The sequence below is a fragment of the Phalangium opilio genome, unplaced genomic scaffold, assembly GCF_054372755.1.
Source record: "Phalangium opilio isolate 3A_F unplaced genomic scaffold, DU_Popi_V2 ptg000217l_1, whole genome shotgun sequence".
NCBI classification, from domain to species: Eukaryota; Metazoa; Arthropoda; class Arachnida; order Opiliones; family Phalangiidae; genus Phalangium; species Phalangium opilio.
Window position 1 is genome coordinate 825,159 of NW_028324218.1, and position 27,497 is coordinate 852,655.

Here is a 27,497-nt window from a genome sequence, read left to right on the forward strand (position 1 = left end):
TGTTTTCATTTAAATTTTTAATAATAATAATAATAATAATAATAATAATAATAATAATAATAATAATAATAATAATAATAATAATAATAATATATACAACATACAAGAGCACCATTTTATAAATACAGCGCTATTCCGATTTAATAGGATTAAATTGATAACGTGTGGCACTTTCCCTTTAAGTGTCTCGTGAATTTTATTTCAGCGCGTGAAATTACGTCATCATATATTGCACGTGAAAAAAAAAATTGAAAAAAAAAAAATTTGACGGCAATAAAATCGCGCGCCAAGTTTTCACGTGGGAAAATTCTTAATCTTAACGTCACGTGGCCGGGTGACAGTCCTTAAAAAGCGCGTGCAAAAATTAAATTTGCATTCGTCACGTGTGACTTCAATAAACGGAGTTACTTATGTCCGAGGATGATTTTGTCCTCAAAGGACTATTGGTCAAGGAACTGGGGGCATGACGCGTAATTAGAGATAAATGATTGTCCGAAGTGGTGATGGACAAGTCTTTCAAACCGTTGACCAAAGTGGCCAAACTAAACAACTTTTCTTTATCATTTAAATCAACGCTTGTCACGTGTTGAAAGCAACACGGTAAGGAGATATCGGATTTTTTAGGTCGTCCGCCATTTTTAGGGTTAGGGGCCGAAGCGGGTCTCCGGGCACCCGATCCGGGTCCCACCGAAGTGCTACGTTTGGCCGGTCGTCTTTTGCTACTGCTACGGGATTTTGGCACCGAGAGACTGATGTTCAAAGGGTCAGAGGTCAAGAGCTCGACTCGTCTCATGAAGTCCGTACTGGCCTGGACGCGGTCGAAACTGAAACCGACCATTTGTCTATGGTCACCCGAGTAATGCATAGCGTGGAACGTTGGCGCTAGAGATCTAACACAAAATGAAAAACATGAATTAATTTTAAACATAATCTTAAGGAATTACTATAAAAACCGGACTTACCTGTAATTGGATAGATTATCGAGTACGTCAAACCAAAGCGCGAATCCCGAGCCTCTTTCGGCCAAGACGATTTGAAGGCGTCTCTTAGATCTGGCTTTGGTTCGACCACGGTCAAATAATAACACCGGTATACCGGTCAAGGCTAATGTCCAAGCTGGGGACGACGCCAGTGTGCTGGAATCCGAACTTGAATCGGATCTACCCGAAGACCAACTGGACGTCGAAACGGCGCTCGGACACCGCTGACTGGACATAGCGTCTCCATTACTAGGTCCCATCGTCATGTGATATAAATTGGCCAAACATTCGCAAACAAATACCTATAGAATAAGGTCGCGTTTATTATATAATAATTCCACTTCATTAGCCCTTTAAATAATTATGAATTTATTACCTGCGTATGTTGGCTTTTATAAAATGATTCAATTTGTATTAATTCTTCATCGGTAATTAAGTCCGTTTCGTCTACTGCCAAATTATTATCTTGGTAATCTCTCAAGTTGGCCGTTTTTGTAGAAGTATTTTGTCTAATACTCGGCGCTGATTGGCTCCCTTTAAGTGTTAATGCGATCGGATTTATCGTATCATATTTTGAATTAAATTTCTTGACCACTTCGGTCGCCGGATCAACAGATTTCTTTTTACTGTCATCTATAATTAATCAAATTCAATTCAATTAAGTTCACGCTAATAAGCATTACATTAGAAATTTAAAATTGCCAAAAAAAAACCTGAAGTACCCTACCTTAAATTTCATGGCTATTTTGAAAATCCCTGACCAACTACCCTGACTATAATGACCATTTTAAAAATTTCCGAACTTTTCCCAGGTCAACTACACTAAATTTCACGACCATTTTCAAAATCCTTGACCTATCTCAGGTATTTGATATATTATTTGAACCCTGTGAAGCGTCCATCTTCGTGTCCAGGTTCTTAAACACCCCTTTTAAATAATTAAACTAGTCTAAAGTGGCCTAATGACCTTTCACATACAGTATCTTTGCGGTATCTAACATTCATATGAAAGATAAAAAAACTAGGATCAAATAGCGTGAAAAGTTCAAAAATTAACAAAGCGTAGCTAAAAGAGTCAACTAATTACAACCAAAAAAAAAATTATACCCTTGGATAAGTTACTATAGCATACTAAACTGGTAGGTTACACCAGTAAAATGTTTTATTTGAAATTACGTCAGAGACACGTGACCAGGGAAGGCGTGGTTGAAAGAAACTTGGTTCCAACACTACCACGTTATCCCTCTGATGTAACCTGCCAATTAATTATCCTTGTAAAGAAGAGTCTATATTTACCTGTTGCGTGAAGCCTGGATTTGATAGGCTTTGAATAAATGGGTGTTGTTTCCATGGCAACTATCGTAGTTAGATTTTATTTTTTTATTTATTTTTTTGTTTTGGTTTGGACCCGATATATAATTTTATTTTATTTTATCAGTTCGGGTAGTTCATGGTCAACGCTTTTGACCATTAAAGCGGATACGGATTACTGAAACGAAACGCAATTGAGTTAGACAGACACAAAAGGATGTCAAGCCGGAAAAGTAGTTCCAACATGGGCGGAGCGATACCTCGTAACATATTAGCGTTGTTATCAATTTATTGTAACTTTTTTGCTTTTAAGTTATTTTAGAGTTTAATTTTCGGTTTTTGTTAATTTTCTTCACCGCTTTTAATTACTTTAGTAAAATTATGAAACTCGGAGCAATTACTGTACGGAATCCGGTCTTTCTAATGGTACTTTCAAAATTAATCTATCTCAATTAGAACTAAAGTTACGTGTAGTTAAATATAAATGTTCAAAATAAAAAACTATCATTTTGGGTTATGGGTACGATTTTAAAATCTGTTGTAACTCATTTACTGGTCAAGCGAATTTAATGAAATTCATAGCAATTACTCTATGGAATCCGCTCTTTCTTATGGTACTTTCAAATTTAATCTAACTCAATTAGAACTAAAGTAACGAGCAGTTAAACGTGGGGAAACACGCATCAAAATTTAACGGATTTCTGCAAACTCAAAATCGTAAAAATAATTTTTCTTCTTTACAGACAAAATCGTAAATAAGAAAAAATAATAAAAACAAAGGCATAGAAACTCATTTAAACTGGGCCGAATTTTACGTAATAACCAGGCAGGATTCAGTCGAAATTGTGTTAAACCCGAATCCGAAGAATAAGACAATAATTTCAAAGCAAAAGTCATCATTAAAAGAAGAGGAAATAAATGTTGTTTTAAAAAATTTGAAATGAAAAAAAAAAAAATTGCTTATCGAATTGTTTCATCTTCATTTAGGTGGTGGTTATTTAACGGAGGAAAAAAAGATGTAGTAGCGGCACCCGGTATAATTTTAAATTACATAATACCACTTTGAAGGTAAAGGAATGTCATTACTATATATAATCAATCCCGTTTTGCCCTGAAATTCCATTTTCATTTTTTTCTCTCTTATTTAATAAATTATTAAATTTTTACCTCTCTTTATTTGAACACACCCTTAAAAATATGTTAGCCTTGAACTACAACTAAAGGCTTATTCAGATTAGACTAAAATCTTAAGTCTGGCTTAATTATTTAGACACGTGTCAACTACTAAGTAAAGGATTCGCGGGTTTACTTTTAAACTTTTCAGTTTCTTCAATCAGTGTCGAGAGATGGCACCACCTTTCGTCTAACAATAAGGCTGGGGCGTTACGCGATTGGTCAGCGGTGCAAATATTTTGAAAATACCCATTAAATCTCATCAAAGTAATATGAATTTTAAAATCATAATATTTCACTATGCAGATTAGTCTTATAATTAGTAGAAGAATCAATAAGAAAAATAATCAGTAAATTTTCCATTTCACCCTCCCTTTATATGGAAAATTTTCGTCAATAATTCTTAGAAAAACATGTTTAATATTTATGACATTGAAACGAAATTTTCCCGGAGTAAAAGATTCCCTTATTTGAAATAATAAGTTTAAGATTTCGAAATCTTTAATTTACTTTTATCAGTGTAACTGGAAGTTTGCCCAGAACTTGTAAAAGGAGAACGGAACAAGGATCCGCCATAAACACTCAAGAACGAAAAAATAAATAAATACATAAATCTGGCGGCGTGAAATTTCATCAGGGTCAACCTTTGATTTTAATTTACAAAGTGAAATGACGCGAGTTGCTGCTGCTGCCCTTAACGCGCGAGTCTCCTTCGATCCTCCCACGCACAAAATCATCTTTGTAAAAGATTTCGCCACCTTGCGAATGAATCACCGATAATTGATGTCATCCTAAACCTATTTTTTGAATTTTTTTACTCCCACTCTATAATTAAAACACCGAAAGCGACGAATGCTCTCTTAGTTTCAAAGCAAAGGAAAAGTTAAATCTAGTTTGACAAGGATTTACTTGTATGTAAGTAGAAGCTTGGCCAATTTAAGCAAGACACGTGGAGACATTTTTAAAATAATTCGCACGCGCTATGAAACGAGAGAGAGATAATTCGCACGCGCTATGAAACGAAAGAGAGATAATTCGCACGCGCTATGAAACGAAAGAGAGATAATTCGCACGCGCTATGAAACGAAAGAGAGATAATTCGCACGCGCTATGAAACGAAAGAGAGATAATTCGCACGCGCTATGAAACGAAAGAGAGATAATTCGCACGCGCTATGAAACGAAAGAGAGATAATTCGCACGCGCTATGAAACGAAAGAGAGATAATTCGCACGCGCTATGAAACCAGAGAGAGATAATTCGCACGCGCTATGAAACCAGAGAGAGATAATTCGCACGCGCTATGAAACGAGAGAGAGATAATTCGCACGCGCTAGGTAACGAAAGAGAAATAATTCGCACGCGCTAGGGAACGAAAGAGATAATTCGCACGCGCTATGGAATGAAAGAGATAATTCGCGTTGGTTTCAACTTGAACTAGGTAGTTTTGAACTTTAACGGCCCGATTACGGTAAAATATGAAATTGCGTGCTATTAAATAAAATATCCGTACCTGGGTCATAATTATCAAACAATAGGATATGTCGGGTACACCCTTTCGCCCCCTCCCTCCCCCCAACCCCCGGAGGGGGGGGATATCTTAGAAATAATAAATCTAAGAATTCCTTACGTAATACAATAAATATAAAGAAGAATATGGCATCGAAAAAAAAAAATAATAAATAATAATCAGCCAAGCGCGAAACAATATAAAGGAAATGTCGTAATGTGATAAAAATGACGTCAACATTTTGATTATGTGTCAATTTCATTTGACAGTGTCGCGAGAGTTAAGGACAACCCATAAACAACCATCCCATCAATGCCAAGTTCAAATTATAGGGGCCTAGTACGTATTTTTTCTACTGCCTTTCGTTTCATTAACAGAATCATCGCGAATGTACCGAGTAATTATGTAAATTTGAATAAAATAATTTATTTGATGTAATTGTGATTCATATCCTGCGTGTGGTGCGTTGGTTGATTTTATTATGAAGTAGCTACATTTTTCAGCAGAAAAATATGCGAAAAAATACGAGAAAAATCTGATACAAAGTGTTGTGGGTTGAATTTAACGGCAAGCAAAATTATTGTCAAAATAAATATTTTTTCCTAAAATTTTAAAAGTGACAGGAAGTGACGTTATTTAGACTTGTGTATAAAATTATCGCAATCATTGCTTTACTTCCGCTTTCAAACTATTTTAATTTAATTTTAAATATTAATTACGCTTTCAAATCAACTCTCGTAAATTTTAATTTAATTTTAACTATTTAAATTCTCGTAAATTTTAATTTAATTTTAACTATTTAAATTCTCGTAAATTTTAATTTAATTTTAACTATTTAAATTCTCGTAAATTTTAATTTAATTTTAAATATTTAAAATTTAAAATATTTCAAATCAACTCTGGTAATTAATTAAATTAATTATAATTTAGTTCCATACCTGAATAAATTAATGCGGGCGATGCTTAGTTAATAACAAAATTACTGGCAACCCTGTTCCTACCTGAAGCGCATGCGCTAATAAAGTTAAGAAAAGATTTGAGTGTGGGGAAGTTAAACTCTCTAGCCCCCTTTAATTAATTAATTAATTTTTAATCAAAAACTAATAATTGAAAAGCGTCTATTGAATTGAATTGAATTAAAAATATAATAATTTTCAAAAGCATAATAATAATAATAAAAATCATTAAAAAATTGAGGTTTTTACCTTTAAACCTTTTTTTGAATTATCTTTATATTCTTTTTATGAGAAAATTAAATTGGTTAAGGGGTCAAGGGGTCAGCGTAGTAAATCTTATCCGATTTTCAAACGACTAACTTTAGTTTAAAAACAAGTTGGGAAAACCAAAATATTACCTCTCCGAGTCAAGACGACTACTTACAAACTTATTTACACAGATATGGAAATGTTTCTTAAGTTAAAATTTATGAAATATTAAGCAGTATACAAAGCATAGCAAATATACTGTAAATCAGACGACATTTTACATCCAATAATGATATACTTGTACACATTAAAATCATCCGATGGGGGAAAAACGGGAAATGAAGACAAAAAACTTTGGAGGGATATTACCTTAACGTGTTTGTAAAGGCCCAATTTTCTACTCCTCAGCTGTATGCCCTCTATGTTCAAAGCCATACTCACAACAGGGTTGCCATGTAAACACTATCCTCTCGTTTCACCTCAACGATTTTCTTAGTTTTGTCAACATGACTGTTAACGTTACATAACACTACGCGTTTTACGTCACGTTATCCAAAAAGCCGACTATTTTCTTTGAAGACCGCGCTAGCTCAGCGCTGAGCACCCGACGTCAAAGTTCATAAACAAAATCCGGTTACATAGGACACTGTTCACAGCGCTGGGGTCTGCTGAACGCGGCCCAGATATCCACCATGATTATAAAATTTAAGCCTAATTATTTAAAAGTGTATTTAACTTTCGGCTCACTCTGAACCGTTATTGTCTCTGCATTACAGAAACGAAAACCAAGCGTTTACTTTTTGGTTCACTAGGCCTATTGACAAATAAAAGTTCATTTGACCAACATAGTAGCGTTGTGCTTGTATTCACTTTAGAAAGGATTATGCTATAAACAGATCTAGTATAGCTTAAGTAATATATAAACATCCATTTTAAATAATAATATTTAAAAAAATCTTTGGAATATCAAAATGAAATAGAGCTTTAAAGCTACAAAAGTACTAAATGCATCATAATTACGAAAAATATTTCCACATATTCACTTTATATTAAGGATAAAGGGGATATTATGGTTCTGTAGGATTTCTTTACACATCAAAACAAAACGAACTTCTAACGCAGCGCACTACTGTAACAACGGACGGACACACACAGACAAAAACATAGGCTGCTTTTTAACTCTTTCCGTATTAATTTTGAATTGAGAAACAAGATTATCTTAAATATTATAATAAATATAATTAATATTTAACATTTTCTTCGTTAGTTATTCGCCTTATTGAACGTTACATCGTTTTAAAAAAGAACAATTAAACATTCTTGAGAGACTTGACTAATATTGGCGTTTGAAATGAAGCATACGCCGGTTGCTTCGCCTTACTAAAATAGGTAGTATATAAGGGTTTCGAATCGCAACTATGGATAAGAACAGGCTGAACAGCGCAATTGCGTGAACCTTTGGTGGAAGCCCCACCTTAGGGAGGCCGGACGTTTCTCGTAACCCTGGCCGATCGCCGCGTATGTCTTAACCTTAACGATGATGATGGAGTAGAAGCCAGGTGTGCAGACTGGTGTCCATGTGGGATGGACCAAAACAATGACCAGAAGATGGTGGTGTGTAGAAACCAGTGTGTACAGACTGGTGTCCATGTGGGATGGACAAAGACTAGAAGATGGTGGGGATCTCATTAAAAGCCAGTGTGTACAGACTGGTGTAAATGTGGGATGTTCAAAGACCACAAGAGGGTGGTGATTAGAAGCCAGTGTGTACAGACTGGTGTCCATGTGGGATGGACAAAGAGCAGCAGATGATTGTGATTAGAAGCCAGTGTGTACAGACTGGTGTCCATGTGGGATGGACAAAGACCAGAGGCTGGTGATGTTAGACAGGCAATGGAGTAATAGCCTGTAAGTGTAATACAATTTCCGAAATTTCCGGAAATTGAGAACACGTTTGCTCCGATTTGCAAACTGCGAACGCGGTCACGTGGGTGTAACAACAGACAGACAGACACACAGACACGTCGAAATTAGAACCTCTCCGTGACATACGTCACTCGGAGAGGTAAAAAATTAAGTCCACATTTGAGGTTGTAACACTAAATTCAATTCATAAAACCGAAAGTGCTAAACTAAGACTTAGAAATGCGTGAAAGTTATTGAAATTGGATACGCGTGAATGGTTTTAATGACAAAATTTTATTTTCACTGTAAAAAAAAAGAATTTTTTTTTTAAAAAGGTCGCCTTTCCTGTCAAAGAAATAAGGAAATCCATAGAGTATCGACACCAATAATACCCTTTCCTTGTATTAGTAAATGGGGGGATAACAAGCTGTGCCATTACTTAAGTTTTAAAACCTTTTTAATTTGAAATGGGATGGTATTATATTTCCCAACGAACTTTCGCTACAAATACGTAATAATAATATAATACGGGGGTTTTTACTACGCAAAAAAATAGTTCCTCGTTTCTAAATGTTCTATTATTTTGAATGACGTCATGAATTTATTATAAAAAAACTTTATATTTTGCGTTCACTGAAATGGAGCGAAAATACTTGATACCGGATTCATTTAATTTCAAATGGTATCATTTTGGCGGGAAATTGAGCGTGCTGTTCAACTCATATATATATTAATAAAAAATGTCTTTGTACACAAAGACGCGAAAAAGTAAGAGATAAGTGTAAAATATTAATTGTTTGAAGTAACAGATATTCAAATTTTCATTTTTGAAGACGTGATTATAAAACATCAATTATTTGAAAAAATTTCTTATCTTAGTTTTTTTCACCAAAATTCCTTAAGTAATATATTTTATCCTTAAACATGTGCATCATTTTAAAAATAGAAAACGTATGCATTTTATTTTCTTTTTAAAATTTGGAGATAGTTTGAGTATTCGGGCCTATAAGGAGAATAAAATGGAGAGAAAATCGTTCATAGCAGACAAAATAAAATAAGCATGAAAACTTAACTAAACGTGTTCGTTAATTTTGAAGTTTTCGAGTTTTCAAAAATTGACGTATTGTATCTCTCTCAAAAGATCACGATCAAGCAACATATCCTTTTGACTCAAATAACTACATCACAGTCAAAGGGCGAATGTAATTTTCGGTTCGCAATATTTTCAATTTTAAAATATAAAAATAAATTCTTCTAGCTCTATTTTTCAGATATCCGAGTATTGGAACTTCCTTGAAGCAAATGTTTCTAGAAAATAAACAGTAGTATCAAGGTAGTTTCTCTGAAATTTTTGTGAAAAAAACTAAGATAAGAAATTTTTTCAAATAATTGATGTTTTATAATCACGTCTTCAAAAATGAAAATTTGAATATCTGTTACTTCAAACAATTAATATTTTACACTTATCTCTTACTTTTTCGCGTCTTTGTGTACAAAGACATTTTTTATTAATATCTGTCACTTCAGTCTTAATATGAATTAAAACTGTTTATAAACTAGTATTTTAAAACTTAAACTGAAAAGCAGGCGCTCCATTTAAGTCTTGTGGTGTTGCTCGTTTATTAGTTACCGCGTTTGAACTAACAAGGCCCTAACCATCTATTATAGAAGTATTAATCTTGATTGCTTCAACGCCCAGTCCAACTCAAATTGCCTTCCCGTCGTTTTCACGTGCAAAGCACAGTGGATGCAATAATACAAATAGACTCCGAAGACTAAGGCTAAAAAATTATTACGTAGACCTGTGTACAAAAACAATCTATACACCTGTGCACAAACATATTCCATAGACCTGTGCTGGGTGACCACATTTCCTAAATTTTATAATTTTTCCTATTTTCGGATGTCTTCCTATTAGTTCCTATAATTTCGATAATTTTCCTATAATTTCCTATTTTTTGAAATTGTAGATATTTTGCGCGCTCTCACTTTAGGTTTTGTTATATATCACTCAAAACAGAAATTTGACAGAAAGTAATGCCGATTTGATTTCCACTAGCTACTAGCAATAAGCCACCGTGAATTTACAATACAGGCTAACGTTCTGTGATTCAGATATTCCGATCGTGTTTTAAGTTTAAGTTTATCTATATAAACATGAGTGAATCATATACTAGCTCCCTATAAGTTACTCAGTCACACTGGCCTAATGTATCCAGCATTTTCTTCCGAATAGTAGTCGAGAGGAGGGAAGGCGGGTGAAAGTTATAGTAGACGGCGCCCTCTCTTAGGGCTTTGAAATTAATATATCGAGAACTTGAAAGTGACGATAGTTCAAAATGGTATTAACGGTTTTGGAGGTTTGACTTCTTTGCGTCACATTCATTCTTTTGCTTATTGAAAAATAATTTTGGTTTCACAACAGGCTTCGTTAAAAATGGGTTGGGCCTTTCTTTAAGTTTTTCTATTAGTTCTTTAGACGCATTACTAAAAAGTTTATTAAGGTTTTCCAGATGACTATTAAGTTGTTGTTTAGCTCTTATTTTTTGATAAAGTTTGGTTCTCTCACCATAAATAGTTCCTGCCTCTGAATGTTGCCTACGGAATAAAATTTTTTATTCCGTAGGCAACGCTCTGAAGTCTGAATTTAAATGAGTTTCTATCATTTGGGCTTTGTCAAAAAATATCCAAAATTCTGCCCTTTTAATGCGAAAAAAATAAAACTTCCTATTGTGCCAACCCTAACCCACTGACTGACTGACAGACTGACTGATAATCATCGCCGAGCCCAAACCGCTGGCCCTAGAAGGCTGAAAATTTGGAGGAACGATACTCGTAAGTAGTAGGCGCGTACTAAGAAAGATTTTTCCAATCCGCCACCATCTTAATATATGGCGCCCAGAAATGTAGCAAATCTTCTCTTTGTAAGAAAGTCCGCGCGTTTCAACCGATTTCACAAATATTTAGTACACTGGATTCCTTTAACCTATAGACGGGCTGAATGGTCTTTCGGGATCGATTTGTTGCCATCATTTTAAATGGCGGCCAGATATTAAAAAAAACTTCTTTATAGAATGTCTGCGTGTAAATATTAAAAAATGTCCCGACGAGCTGATGGGCAACGCTGAGTGCCTTCGCTCCTAGGATGCTACAAAAATATTAGTCGAATCAGTAAAATGTACCCGTACTTGATGGAAGTTCCTACTACACTCAAGCGATGCCGCGGGAAACAGCTAGTCTCCTATAATTTCCTGTAAATCAATTGTAAATTTCCTATTTTCCTATAACTATTACAAGGCTTTGTTGTGGTCACCCTGCCTGTGCACAAACATATTTCGTAGAGCTGTACACATACAGATACCATAGACTTGTGAGAACACATGTCATATAATTGTGTACAAACAGAGCCCGTAGACTTGTGCACAAGCAGATCCCTTAGAATTGAGCACAAACTGATGTCATAGACTTGCGCACAAACTGATGTCATAGACTTGCGCACAAACAGATGTCATAAACTTGTGAAAAAGAGATATTATATACCTGTACACAAAAAGATTCCATGGACATCTGCACAAAAACATTCCATACCCCTATGCTCGAAAATATGCTCAAGAATATCTCGTACACTGCATATCCATTTGCACAAAAAATATCCCGTATCCATTTGCAGAAAAATGTTCTTTAGACCTGTGCACAAACAGATGCAGTGACCTTTGCAAAAACAGATTCCTTAGGCCTCTGCACAAACCGATTCAGTAGGCCTGTGCACAAAAATATTCCGTAGACCTAGGCACAAAAATATTCCGAAGACCTGTGCACAAAAATATTCCGTAGACCTGTGCACAAACAGATACCGTAGACATGTACACAAACAGATTCCGGAGACTTGTACACAAACGGAAGTCACAGGGATGTGCACAAACAGATGTCATAGACTTGCGGAAAAAATACATCATAGACTTGCGCAAAAAAAGATGTCATGGATATGAGCACATCAGATTCCATGGATATGAGCACATCAGATTCCATGGACTAGTGCAAAAACAGAAGTCTTAGACTTGTTTACAAACAGAAGTCTTAGACTTGTTTACAAACAGAAGTCATAGACCTGTTTACATAAAGATTCCATAGACCGGTTTACATAAAGATTCCATAGACCGGTTTACATAAAGATTCCATAGACCGGTTTACATAAAGATTCCATAGACCTGTATACAAATAGATTCCATACCCATTTGCACTAAACAATTCCATACCCATTTGCACAAAACAATTCCATACCCATTTGCACAAAACGATTCCATACACATTTGTGCACAGATTCCGTAGCCATGTGCACAAACAAATTCCGTAGATTTGTACACAAGTGGAAGTCACAGGCTTGTGCACAACAGATTTCATAGACATGTTCAAACCAGATTCCATAGTTTTGTGCACAAACATTCTATAGACTTGTGCACATCAAGTTTCCATAGACCTGTCCACAAAAAATCTCATGGAGATGTGAATAAAATATTTCATGGAACTGTGCACAAAACATTATATAGGCTTGTGCACATAAAGATTCCTTAGACCTGTGTACATAAAGATTTCATACCCATAGCACAAAACTATTCCATAACCATTTGCACAGAAATATTCCCTAGACCTGCGCACAAAAATATTTCATAAAACTGTGCACAAAAAGATTCCCTTGACCTATGCACAAAATATTATATTGGCTTTTGTATAAACATGTGACATAGACCTGTGTACAAAAATATTCCATGGACCTGTGCACAAAAACATGCCTTGGACCTGTTCAGAAACATTCCATACCCCTATATGCTCAAAAATATTCCACACCCATTTGCACAAACATTTTCCGTAGACCCGTGCACAAACAGATGCCGTACACTAGCGCATAAACAGATTCCATAGATTTGCGCACAAATATATTACGTAGACTCGTGCACAAATATATTCCAAATCCATTTTCACCTATAATATTCCGTACACCTGTGAACAAAAACAGTTCGTACACCTGTGCACAAAAATATTCCGTACAATTGTGCATAAAAATATTCCGTACACCTACGCATAAAAATATTTCGTACAAATGGAAATCACAGGCTTGTGCACAAAGAAATGTCGTAGACTCGCGCAAAAAGAGATGTTATAGACATGTGCACATCAGATTCTGTAGAGTTATGCACAAACATTTTCAATACTCCTATGCTCAAACAGATTTAAAACCCTTATGCTCAAAAAGAATCCATACCCATTTGCACAAAAATAATCCGTAGACCCGTGCTCAAAAATATTCCGTAGACCCTTGCTCAGACAGAAGTCACTCGCGTGTGCACAAACAGATGTCATAGACTTGTGAATAAACAGACGTTAGAGACTTGTGCACAAACAGATGTCATAGACTTGTGAATAAACAGACGTTAGAGACTTGTGCACAAACAGACGTCATAGACTTGTGAATAAACAGATGTCATAGACTTGTGCACGAAGAGATGTTATAGACTTGTGCACGAAGAGATGTTATAGACTTGTTCACACACAGGTGTTATAGACTTGTTCACAAGCAGGTGTTATAGAATTGCTCACAAACAGGTGTTATAGACTTGTTCACAAACAGGTGTTATAGACTTGTTCACAAACAGATGATTTAGACTTGTGCACAAACAGATGTTTTAGACTTGTGCACAAACAGATGTTTTAGACTTGTGCACAAACAGATGTTTTAGTCTTGTGTACAAACAGATGTTTTAGACTTGTGCATAAACAGATGTTTTAGTCTTGTGTACAAACAGATGTTTTAGACTTGTGCATAAACAAATGTTATTGACTTGTGCACAAACAGATGTTTTAGTCTTGTGTACAAACAGATGTTTTAGACTTGTGCATAAACAAATGTTATTGACTTGCGCAAAAAGAGATGTCATAGAAATGAGCAAATCAGATTCCAAAGACCTGTGCACAAACAGAAGTCGTAGACCTGTGCACAAGCAGAAGTCGAAGACCTGTGCACAAACAGAAGTCGCAGACCTGTGCACAAACAGAAGTCGTAGACCTGTGCAGATAAAGATTTTTCACTTGGGCACATAAAGGTTCTTCAGACTTGTGTGCACATAAAGATTCTTCAAACTTGTGTGCACATAAAGATTCTTCAAACTTGTGTGCACATAAAGATTCTTCAAACTTGTGCACATAAATATACCATAGACCCATGAACAAAAAATTCCATAGACCTGTGCACAGAAGATTCCATACTCCTATACTCAAAAGTATTCCATGCAGATTTTTGCACAAAAACATTCCGTAGACCTGAGTAAAACAATATTCCATAGGCCTGTGCATGAAAAGATTCCATAGACCTGGAAACAAAAATATTCCACTGACCTGTGTACAAAAAGATTGCATAGGCCTCTGCACAAAGAGATTTTATACCCCTTTGCACAAAAATATTCTGTAGGTCTGCGCTTGAACAGATTCCGTAGACTTGTACACAAACAGATGTTATAGTTTAGACTCGTGTAAAAATTTAATTACCTATAATTGATAATTATCTTTAATTGCTTATTTTGTTTAATTAAGTTTAATCTGTACTTCGCAACTAAATTAGTTGGACGCGCAAAAGTTACAATGACAATTAAGCTAGCTAATTGCCCTACCAATTTGACAATCCGCAGTAAAACGACTTTCTTTATTACTTAACCAAGCAAAAAAGTCTTAAGTTCCACAGTTAAAAGGTAAACCACGTAATTCGGAGCAGGTACTTAAAACTATTAAAAACAATACTTAAACTTTGTTTTTCTTAATGAAACAAAAATTGGCGCCCACTTTAAAAATGGGGCTTTCATTTAAGACCGGTTTCAAATCTATCAAACGTATAGTTATTTTTGTAAGGGTAGTTACAAAATTGGTAAGTTTGGAAAATTTCCCATGTTATTTCTATGGAGATTCTCTAGTTTTTCGCCAAAATCTGTGATTAATTTTATGGAAATGAAAACCACCCTTAGCAACTTTATGCTTTATAAAATAAACTATTGGATGGATCATCTTGAAATTTTTACCACATATTAAGGGCCCGGATTTTAGTTCAGTAGAAAAATTTCAAAACAATAAACTTAATACGAAAAAAGTTAAAACCAATCCAAAAACCTTCCTTATACATTAGAGCCGTCATCAGGCCTTATCTAAGGGAGCTACCGCTCCCTTAGAATATATATATTTATATGAAAAGATCACGTGGTTGGTTGGTATATACACACGTACTTTTCAATCTTGAATATATCAAAGGGAGAGTGAAATGTAAAATCAAGTGAAAATTATAAATTATTCATTATCTCAATTTGAATTTTAAAATCATGTCTGTTTCCCTTGTAAATTGGTCTTATAATTATGGTGAATTAAAAAAAAAATCACTTCATTTTTCTTTTCACTCTCCCTTTAAGGATTTGTTTTTAAATTTAAATCTCGTGACCCGACTGCTTTTAAAAGTAAATAAATATATATGTTTAAAACTATCTCTCTCAAAATAGATTAAAACGTACTAGACTTATAGTATTTTTAGCGTTTATAGAAATAAAATCAAAACTAACACACAGACTAAATATAAAACCAATTTCAAATTCGGTCGTCGAATCAACCAACAACTCCAGGCAGGGAAAAGCACCACTTTCAATTTCCCACCAAATCTATTAATTTTGTTTAGTCTACAGAGCCAAGTTTGATTTTGGTTACGGTTTTTAACTTTCAGTAAATAAAAATAATTCAAAATAAGTTTCTAAAATTATTAATATTATACAATAAATAATTTAAATTAGAACTTGAAATTCATTTAACTGCTTATAAAATAATTTAAGTTTTTTAACTTATTAACTTAATAATAACAGGGATAGATTTAATTTTAGAAGTAGGAATGGAGAACGGTCAACGGAACGGTTAGTATTTACTTCAGTTATTCCGACTCAAAGCCCCCCCCCCAGTATAGAGCCCCTCCCTCCAACCAACACGTAACGAAAAGTTTAAATTATCTTATTGGCTGCTCACTTAAACCCTACTATACGTTTTGATGACGTTGCTGACAGAGACGGCGGCGAAAAATAGTGACGTAATTCCTTTTTACCTCTGTCGCTAGCTATGACCCTCCCGTCTCTTCTTTCATACCCCCCCCATCCCGTTAAATGGGGGTGTCCGGGACTTTGACGAGCGCCCAGATATTACTCTGTTCTCCATTCCTACTTCTAAAATTAAATCTATCCCTGTTATGACTAAATCAGCTTTGTAATGAAATCGAATATTCTCTCTTTGAAACGTCGTAGACACGTGGTAGTGTGGGTGGATTATTTTTCAATTTAAAAAAGTGACCCAACAAGTTTCGAGTTGGAGTTTTGAATTGTCTAAGCAACTTTCAATCTCGCGGCTGTTTTGGGCGTAGGATTGGTATTAAGTGTGACAAGCAGTCGATTGATTTAAAATGGAACAACTTTCGTGAACGGGTTATGAATAATAATGATTATTAGAAGAATTGGAACAAGATGTAGGCGGTTGGGAGGGTGCTACCAGAGTGGCGGCAACACCCCCCCCCCTTTTAACCACTATATAATCTACTCGACCCAAACACTCAACTCAACGTATGCCCTGACAATATTCAATACACAATGTAATAATCAGTTTTCAAAAAATTTTAAAAAAGTAAATAATGGTTTAATATACTTTAAAATTCGATTGTTCTAAATATTTAAATAATAATTTGGTAGCAAAAAAAATTATAATAATATTTAAACTAACCACTTAAATGGGCTCGATTGTTTCTCAAATTATTTTTTAAAAAACTTATATATATATATATGGTTCCAATGGGTCAGACAATTTAGTTAGTAAATACTATACTATCCCTTTAAACGGTCAGTCTAAACTACTTAAAGGCCGACTTCCATCGAAAAGGGTTCTTACGAACTGAAAACCGTGCATCGAGAGTAACAATGGAGCGACCGTGCCGATTTTCGAATCCCCGCTGGACAAAATTTTGAGGGGTTCTTACGAACTGAAAACCTTGATACGGGGGTTCTTACGAACTGAAGATAAACAATAGATATTTTCCTTCAGAGGGTCGTAAAAAATCGGGAATAAAATATTTAAGAGACTTTCTATTGTTTATCTTCAGTTCGTAAGAACCCGCATAGCAAGGTTTTCAGTTCGTAAGAACCCCTCCAAATTTTGCCCCAGTGGGGACTCGAAAATTGGCACGGTCGCTCTATTGTTAAGAATCGATGCACGGTCTTCAGTTCGTAAGAACCCTTTTCGGTGGAAGTCGACCTTTAAACTTAAAAATTATCGCACTATCCCTTTGAAGGTCAATGTCCAGAAATTTAAAATTTTGACCATAGGCGATATTACCAACACACAGACTGAGTTCAAATTTGACAGAAAATTGTATAGAAAATTCAAAACCAGGAAGTGAAAACAAAATTGGCCCCGGAAAGAAATTTAAAAAAAAAATCAACTTTTTGGGGTCTCTTCTTTAAAATGGCCCCATCATAAAATATTTCAAAAGTTTCTTTCAGAAAATTTAAACTCCTTAAAATTTGACGTTCAAAATGGACCCTCATTCAATTTATTATTAAAAATAAAAAAAAACATATCTATCTTTGAAATAAACAGTAAACATCCCTAAATTATCAACAAGTAGTCCTATACAGCGTGGTTTGGATCAAAACCATTAAAAGAATTTTTTGTGGGAAAACTTTTAATGTAAAGATGGAGTAGTGGCATTCATTGGTTAACTTCCCATTAAGTATAATACATTCAAAGGCGAAAGGTGCTATTACTTTATAATCTAATATTCCACGTGCAGTTGCGATAGAGTAGTGGCATTCCTTTATTTAACTTCCCATACAGTATAATGCATTCAAAGGCGGGAGGTGCTATGACTAAATAATCTAATATTCCACGTGCATGCAGTTTCTTAACCCGAACCACGTGAGAGAGCGCGCGCGCATTTTAACATCATCGCACGTGAGGAGCTAATAATTTCGCGCCAAAAAGGTTGGAATGCCACTAAGTTGATAAAAAGCGCATTTATACTACATATAACTACTTCCGACTTTTATTATGACATACGAGTTTCAAATTGCCCTCTACCATATTATTGAAGCCAAAATAAATATATAAAAAATACCATGCAGAGATTAATGAATAAAAGTCTATTTTTAAGACTAGGGGATGGATTATTTATCGATATTTGAAAAATAATTCTCGTGAAAAGGCACCAATAAAAACAACACCGAAATCATTCGAGCGTGTCCATTACAGGTCCACGTGCCATGCCACGAAACTTTTTCCCGCTTCTTTGATTTCCGTGGCACTTAAAACATGTCTCTTGGAACCATAATTAAACTGACAATATTGGCAAAGACGGGGAGATATTAATTAAATGTATTTAAATTTTATCTCTCAAGTTCAATGCTCTCCGATTGTTTCAAGAATTTTTTTTTGGTGATTTGTAATTAAAATCGAATGTGATTGGTAGATCTTTGACAGTCCGGCAAATTTTTTTTGTCGTATTTGACAGCGTTAAGCTCTAGGGACTTTCTAAACGATCAATGTCATTAACGGACGTCTAATCAAGCGTGATCAAAATTAATTAATTTGTACTTATTTTTAAATAAATATAGAAATTGGGAATTGGGAAATAATTTTTCTTCCCCAATTATTGGAATTAGTTAAGGATGTATATTATAATCGCTATTAATAGAAAATAGTTTAGATATTGACACATTGCTTCAATTTAATTTTGTATTTAAGCAATTAGAAATATCCCCATCCTTATTACGCCATTTACCATGGAGTAATTACATTATGTTTTCATTTAACAGCGCGTTACATCGAGGGGCTAATCACCTTCAGATTTCCTGTACACAGCATGATTACGAATTACGTGTAATCACTTAAAGGTATCATACACCGATTACACTGAGTGACCGGCCCCTCAGTGTATTACATTGCAGTTAAGAATCCCTCGACATTACTCCATGGCGTGGCATTAAATTCAAATTAAACACCTCGAGCAGACTTGGGAACATGTAACACAATATAACTAGGTACTGTACTATACATCTTAACGTAAAAAATATTCCCTTTTGATGCCAAGTCACGTTTGGTAATATCAAATGACGTTTAAGAAAAGTCAAAAGATGCCCTATAACCCGAACCAAGGTTACTTTACACTAAGAACAAGGCGACAAAGGGGTCTACTAGACTTAACCTCGCGTTGACACTAAATTAAGGAAGAAAAAGAAAACAGCGCGTGAATTACTTTGAAGGTATATCTCACGGACCAAACCATGCACGAGACGAGAGAGGGTCACGTGAGTTCAACTTAACCTCGGATCAATCGGAAAATGCCTCGTTTCGTTAAGGTAAATATACAGGTGGGTATCAGGTATGGTATTGAATATTCAGAGTGGAGACAGTCTAGTCTATTATAAAGAAACGTCAAACCTAAGGGGATGTTTGGTATGATTGGAATGTGAATTAAACCAGCAGCAACACAAAGGCCTTAGACGATAAGGTTTTTAGGTTTGACTATAAGAGATACGGGGATGCCCTTTGGGTATGTTGTAGTCCTATTTCTTAGCTTTCCAACGATACTACATAAGTTGGGGTTGCAACAATCAGGGGATGAGTAATTAAACTAAATGTTCATTAACATTAATTTGCTCCATAGTGTTAACATGACACCTTGTAACTCTGGTTCTATAAGAGATACGATGATGTCCTTCGAGTATGTTATAGCCCTATTTCTTAGCTTTCTAACGGTACTAAATACTTGCGGTTACAACAAACAGGGCCCGAGTAATTAGGGAAAATTATTAGAAGTATAAGATTAACATGAAACAATTTCATTTCCAGGTTAAGAACTTTCCTCAAAATCTAAAATCTAAAAAGATTTTTGAAGAAAACATTTTTATGTTTAATAAATAATTCAGCTAAATAAAAACAAGTCATAAACATTAAATTCTATACTCTCTCTCTGTCCCAGCATGCATTTCGTATTTGGGGCCCCCGGTGGGCGAAACACCATTAGGATTGTCCTCAATTCCGTCCAAAGATGCAATCTTTCCCCTCTTCGGAATCGAATTTGGGACTAAAAATCTAAATGGTTTTTCCTACAAATAATTTCACGTGTCTTCTTTCACCCCGGGGGAGACAACATACTTTTAAATAAAAAGAAACTTCTTCCTTTAAATATTTTCTATCGGAAAAATGAAATGTTAATGTCGCTTTTGTATAAATTTCGTTTAAAAAGTTTCTCTGACACACTTTAACCTCAATTAGTATTTTATTCGTTACAATATAATTATCTAAGTTAGTTAGTTAATCAATAGCCCCCCGTAATTACAATATTGTTCCATTTATTAATCACTGTGTTATATTTCTAATATTACAAGGAAAATAATAATTAATTAGATGCGTCATCGTGAAAATCGTATTTTTATTATAGTTTTTGATTAAAACGTCACGTGCAATTTATGTGGTTTTAAGAAAGCGCTATTCTTAACTTCCAGCACGTGAATTTTTATTATTTTTAATATTATTATTTTCACGTGCATTAATTTTCTTTTTTTCGCACGAGATAAATTTAAAAAATAAAAAACAAAAATTTTCACGTGCTATGCCTAATTTATTGGTATTCATTTATCACGAATGAACGTGCGCAGTTTTGCTTAAAAAGCTGTCAAAGCTTCTATTAAAATTTATCTGTATTTTAAGAATTACCCTAGATTTTTTTATTTCATTTTATAATAATAATAAATTATTTTAAAAATAAAACTCTGGACTGTGTTACTGTTAAACATTATTTGGTAGCTTCGCCTATAACCATGAAAGGTTGATTTGATTTTTGAGAAAGTAGAAGAATCGTGAATACAGTGAGGAAAATATAATTGAATTATATTAATTTTTTCCACGCTCATCTTTAGGCGAAAAAAAAATAAAAACGAAAAGATAAAAATTAGCCTCGTTCGATTTTTTGGGGTTTTTACATCCAATTTTAAAAGTGAGACGCCTGCGTGCAATTTAAATTAGACGGCACGAAATTTGAAATTTTACGCTAAAATTAGGTCAATGGTAAAATTCATTGATAAATCACGTTATATATTTATACTTCAATTCCAAATCCCAGTGAAAGCTAACGAATATTTTAAATTAATAATTTCAGAAAATAATTTTATTTAATTTACATTATTTAAATTAAATCTACTAGATTTTTAATTTTGAAAGTTAAAACGCAACGGTGTCAGTTAAGTCTGAGATGGAAGCAAAGGTATTTCAAACATATTAAAAGGAAAAAATGATGTCAAAATTAATTTTTAATGACATAAACATAGCTTAAGGTTACGAGAATAATAATTATAAAAATAAATATATTATAATTGAATATTCAAGGTTAATGTGGCGACATCAAAGTCGGAATTACACGGCGGTATATATTTAAATAAAGTCTTTCACGCGTTTCCTGCTATTGTTTAACTATTAATTACAATTAAGTTTATAACTAACCTTCCCAAGCTCGGTGTCCCCAATTACTTATTTTTCTACCAAAACTTAACTGTAAAATTTCTATTTCCAAAACTCAAAATTATTTTTCATTTTTAAAAGAGTGTATCTTGTCTTACGCTATCTAAGTCAGGGTCATAGGTCAAGAACATGACGTCATAAACCGGTCCAACTTTGAGAGGAAATTCACCCTTGAAAATAAATATATATAAATATTTTAAGTTCAATTACAGGGGCGCTCTACTCGAGAGAGGCAATTAATATTGTTAAGCCTATATAGTTGGGTTAAGTTGACATTCCGTAAACCATATTCGCTTGATTTAGGACACCCGAATTTTCTCGTAGCCTCATAATTTTTATAGAACAAGGGTCACGTGACACTACACTACTCGAGAGCATTTTCCCATATACGTTTCCACCCACATTAAGTACATAAAAGAGTTACGTGAATTTATTCGTGCCATCCCAGGAATATTGTGTCATACTTATCATTTAACATATCTTTATGGCTTATTCCTGGATGAAACTATTTATATAGTCTCATGAATATAATAATAATAATAATAATTTTATTAATATTATTTTCTTGTTAAAATTAAATGCATTCATGATGTAACTAGCTTCGACAATAATAATAAAAACTATTTAGAGTGCTCGAAAGAAAAAATAAATTATTGTATTGTTTAAAATAGAACTAGATTGTTTATTTGGTACTAAACTTGTGTCGGTGGTTTTATAAGCGTGGGAAGTCAAGTCAAGAAGGACGGTATGCGCTAGTTTCTTGTAAATATGTCACATAAATTCATTGCATTTATTGTTTATTTGTTGTTTAACAATTTATGAACTAATTTATTTCCAAATTGAACTGTAATTTGTTTTAGTAAATTTAAAAAAATAAATAAAAATAAATGTTTTTCGATTTATGTTGGAAAATATCTAAGAGGTACTTTAACCTAAAAAATAAATAAATTAAAATTTTCATAATTTAAAAAAAAAAAAGAAAATTTTTAATGAAAATAATAATTCAAAATCCTATGTTTTTTTTGGTAAAAAAAAAAAAGGTTTTTAATTTCCTTGTTGCGTCATAGGCACCCCTGTTATGTTTAAAGCAAGAGTGGACTCCTCATAGCTACGACCGTTAAAATGCACTCGAGACAGTCGCCACTTTGTCCGGACATCAAGCTAGCTCGGCCCGTCTGCAAATGACGTCACACTCTCTCACTCACTCTCAAATAAAATGGTCTCTTGCCATCAACCGAAAACCACGCCACGCAAAATAATATCAATATCTTAAAATTATTTAAATACTAATTAAAATAATCAATAATTAATTAAATTAAATAACAGGCTACAATAAAAGCCTTAATATACGATCTATAACAAATAAAAAATAAAAAATTAAAAAAGATAAAAATGTTGTAACCCTTTAAGTCATCATAGACAATTTTAAACATAAATCCGCAATCCGCCCACAATTTTAATGTTAAAAAAACCGGTTTTTTTTATACTCCTCTCTTTCAAATTTTTTGCTCACGTTAACTTATTCGAAGTCAAGGATATCTATCGCCTAAGGGTTCTAATGGTAAAGCTCAAAATTTTGAAAGTTACGAGACATGAAAAGGGGGTTGGGTATGAATTCAAATGAACTATACAGAACGCTAATCAATATAAAGCTAAACCCTATTCCTAAATCCCGGGGGGGGGGGAGCTGCTTAATGCAACCCCCCCCCCTTGCCAAAAACCCTTTAGAATCGTGTGGTGATTCATCCTACTTGAAGACTTAAAGGGTTAAAATATAAATTTGATCCCATGAAGCAATATTTTATTTTGAAAATAAAATACACGCGAGTTGAAAGTAAAATAAGATGATTATCTCAAAGGCGTCTTCACTTTTTACTATTATTATTATAATAATAACCGGTTGTCTATTGAGTCATTTACGTTTTTAGCTAAGATTCATTTGCATATTTTCGTTCCCATGGAAACAAGCACGCCTTTAATCCTTTCTCTTAGCACGCGCCTTTTTCAAATCCACGTGCTATTATTAAAAATCTCGCGTCTTATTTACGCGCGTTTTCTGGTTGTCATGGCAACCGTGATGGCACGAGGATTTAATATCTACACGCGCCTTTTTTCAAATCCGCGTGCAAATATTAAAAATTTCGCGCCTTTTTCAAATCCACGTGCAATTATTAAAAATTTCGCGCCTTTTTCAAATCCACGTGCAATTATTAAAAATTTCGCTCCTTATATACGCCTTTTTCGGTTGTCATGGCAACATAGAACTTAATTTCTCGCGCTTTTTCAAATCCACGTGACAATTTAAAGTAAAAGCGGTAAAATAAAATTCACCTCACGTGCTACTAGCGTATGATTATTAATATATGTCATCTAAGTTTTTAATCTAAGCTAAATTTATTTTTTTAATAATAAAAAAAAAACTGTCTGATTTAAAATTCTTCAATTAAAACAATGTTTATCGTTCATCTCCGTTTATGAACTTTAATCAGACACATAAAATTTATTTTAGTATTTTCCCCCAACCAATTTTAAATTTAACACTTTTAACCGGAGCACGTGGTACCGTCTTAATCGCGTATGTATTTTGGTTTTAGAAATGGGCTAACAACCTTGATATTCGGAAATGATGAACTATGATTTGAAAAAGGCTCGCGGCCAATTAAAAACTTTGATAAACAGTAAAAGGAAATTAGTGTAATTTCCAAATCAGTGAAGAATCTATTATCGTAATACTTTAAAAATAAATTGGACACCATCGGAATAAATAATCAATTCAAGGAAAGTCCGTTTCGCCATTTTTTTTTTACTGTTCTCTTTATAATAAATTTGCATATTCCTTTTAATTTTATTTTAATTATAATAACCTTCGGGTAATTTTTCATAGTGTTTTTTTATTTAAATTTAATTGAATGTTTCTCACGAGCTCACGTTGCGTCGAGTTGCCAAATATAATAAATAAAAGTTCCCCCAATACCTTTTGCCGGTTTTCTAAGCGGTTTTGTCGTATTTCTAGAGATTTTAGATAATTTTTAATATTTTAGATCGTTTAAAGGGATATTTTAAAATTTCAGAACGTTTCAAGGGCTATTTTCAAAGTTTTGGAACGTTGAAAGGGCTATTTTCAAAGTTTTAGAACGTTGAAAGGGCTATTTTCAAAGTTTTGGAACGTTCTAAGGGCTATTTTCAAAGTTTTAGAACGTTGAAAGGGCTGTTTTCAAATGCTTAAACCGTTCAAAGGGCTATTTTCAAAGTTTTAAACCGTTCAAAGGGCTATTTTCAAAGTTTTAAACCGTTCAAAGGGCTATTTTCAAAGTTTTAAACCGTTCAAAGGGCTATTTTCAAAGTTTTAAACCGTTCAAAGGGCTATTTTCAAAGTTTTAAACCGTTCAAAGGGCTATTTTCAAAGTTTTAAACCGTTCAAAGGGCTATTTTCAAAGTTTTAAACCGTTCAAAGGGCTATTTTCAAAGTTTTAAACCGTTCAAAGGGCTATTTTCAAAGTTTTAAACCGTTCAAAGGGCTATTTTCAAATGTTTAAACCGTTCAAAGGGCTATTTTCAAATTTTAAGACCGTTCCTTTGGACAATTTCAAAACCCCCTCATATTTAAAATGGTAGTTCAAATTTTCTGCCTTTTACTAAAACTAAAATTCAGTTCACAATTTAAACGAGAAAAAAATAAGTATATTTCAACTTAAATGGCGTAAAAATGGGTGTGAAATTCTAATTACGTTATTTTATTAATTAGAGAGTTCGTAACCTCCGATCCCATCATTAATATTTCCTTTTTCCTGTTAAAAATGGGCGTGGTTCGCCGTTAACCCAATTTTTCCCTTCTATAACAATACCATACTTCTGGTTTTGTTTACATCATAAACACAATTTATCATAATATTCTACACACGAAAGAAGTTTCGTTATCATAATGATAAAATAATAATTAAATAATATTTCGAAAAAGTTGGAACAGTCCAAGAAGGGATCTCTATGGTTGGTGGAGAATGCAAAAAACCAGACGCTATAATATAATTCCAATTGATATTTCATGATTGTTGGTTTTCTTTGTTTTACTTTATAGTAAATCATTTATTTATTCGGTTACTATAGCAACAAGCGGGAGGCCTTTCTAAGTTCCGGGGTCACCTGACCATACTAACGGGGTTAATGATATTATGGCGGGCCAACCAAAATAAGCGGGTAGTTGACCATTTAAATATTGGATTGACCATTACAACTCGGCAAAGTTTCATACTATGCTATATTGATTTTCGCAAAAACAAAACCCTCGACTATAATAAATAAATAAATAAATAATATTTTGGAATTTTCTTCACTTAAATACTAAGAATAAATCAACTTAATTTAATTACGATAATACATTACAACGAAATTAAATTCAACGCTTAACTTTTGAGGTATCGCATCCCACGATTGAAAAATAAATAATAATAATAACACTCACTTTTGGCTTCAATCTGTACGTAACTTCAAAAAACACTGTAATCCAACTTGAATATAACGCTTTGTTAAATTTATTTTAACAAATATTAAAAAATAATAATAATAAAAAAAACGTCAGCACGTGCAATATTTTGCAAAAGAAAAAAAACTTTTCACGTGCGAGTTTTAAAAGTGAAAAAACTTTTCACGCGCGAGATTTAAGACTAAATAAATTTTCACGCACGAGATTTAAGAGTTTGAAAACTTTTCACGCGGAGGATTAGAGAATTTCACGAGAGCTCGAGCTCACGACGTCAGATAGGAGAACCGTCAAATTTAAGTTTGAAGGCTCCAACCATGGCACCACCACCACAAAAACATTGAAGCATTTTATTTTTCCCCCTTTTTCCTACACAGACGCTAGTCGAGAGTTAAAGCAAGCGCCAAAGGAAATAGTTCTCACGATTTAGCGCGTGGGGGCGTTGTCTAACAGTGACGTCATACGGTACAAAAATTTATACTCTCCGTTAAAACGTGACCCAAACCGGAAACACCTTTGATACGCGGCGGTCTCTGCAGACTCGAATGTAAATAAATAAATAAATATTTAAGAATCGTTTATACATTAAAGGGTTAAAGCAACTCGATATCAAAGTTCTGAAGACGTTTTTTTACAGTTCAAAGGTCAGGTTCATCAAAGATATTTATATATATACTGACAAGACAATCCATAAGTCACGTGGTATTGTTGTTCATCATCACGATTTTTTTTCTTTGACAATGGAAAGTGAATTTCATTCAAGATGAAAAATATTAAATATAAAATATAAAACACTAACAGCAACTGTTCATTACAATTTACATTGTGAAGGCGGGGTAACTGCCATTACGCCTTTTTTGTAATAATAAATTGAACCTTGAAATCTCGGCAAGGAGGAGGTGATAATGAAAATATTTAAATTGTAAGAAATATAATAATAAGAAAAAAAAATAAAATAACCGGGTCTTCATTGCGAAATAAAAATTGTAAAGAAAGGAATAAGATTTACGATGGAAAACCTTGACTGGGCCAAAAACTTATTTTCCATATACGCTGGCTGGCCAACAGTCTCTCTCTGTATTTAAATTTCAATTATTTTTTATATCACTAGCCTTTTATTAATTGTTATTTTGGCCTTGGAGTTTTGTAATAAAATTATATTTTACAAATGGGGGTCTATTGAACCTTCAAAGTCTATAAAATTATTATTATTATTTTCATTTTTATTTTGGTTTTTCTAAATTTCTGAAATATGGTTCACTTTCCCTTTAAAGGGACACCATAAAAGGCAGCGGCGGGTGTGTAAAAATTTGAAATACGTCACAGGCATCACGTGACACCAAGATCCAAAGACAGCAGCGA

The 27,497-nt window shown here is 33.8% G+C and overlaps 1 protein-coding gene across 2 annotated transcripts; it reads right to left on the reverse strand.

Moving 5' to 3' along the window:
• Window positions 1–94: 94 nt before the first annotated feature.
• On the reverse strand, window positions 95–26,647 carry LOC149615408 (uncharacterized). 2 transcript variants are annotated; one of them, XM_089856716.1, is made up of 5 exons: window positions 26,118–26,647; window positions 2,277–2,469; window positions 1,357–1,613; window positions 963–1,282; window positions 95–890 (listed from the first exon to the last, which is right to left on the reverse strand). In XM_089856716.1, the coding sequence occupies exons 2-5, from the start codon at window positions 2,329–2,331 to the stop codon at window positions 392–394; spliced, it is 1,131 nt and encodes a 376-aa protein (XP_089712842.1). In that variant the 5' UTR covers window positions 2,332–2,469; window positions 26,118–26,647; the 3' UTR covers window positions 95–391. The 2 variants fall into 2 exon arrangements, with proteins under 2 accessions (XP_089712842.1, XP_089712843.1); XM_089856717.1 differs by lacking the exon at window positions 26,118–26,647 and having other exon boundaries at window positions 2,277–2,529.
• Between the last annotated feature and the right edge of the window lie 850 nt (window positions 26,648–27,497).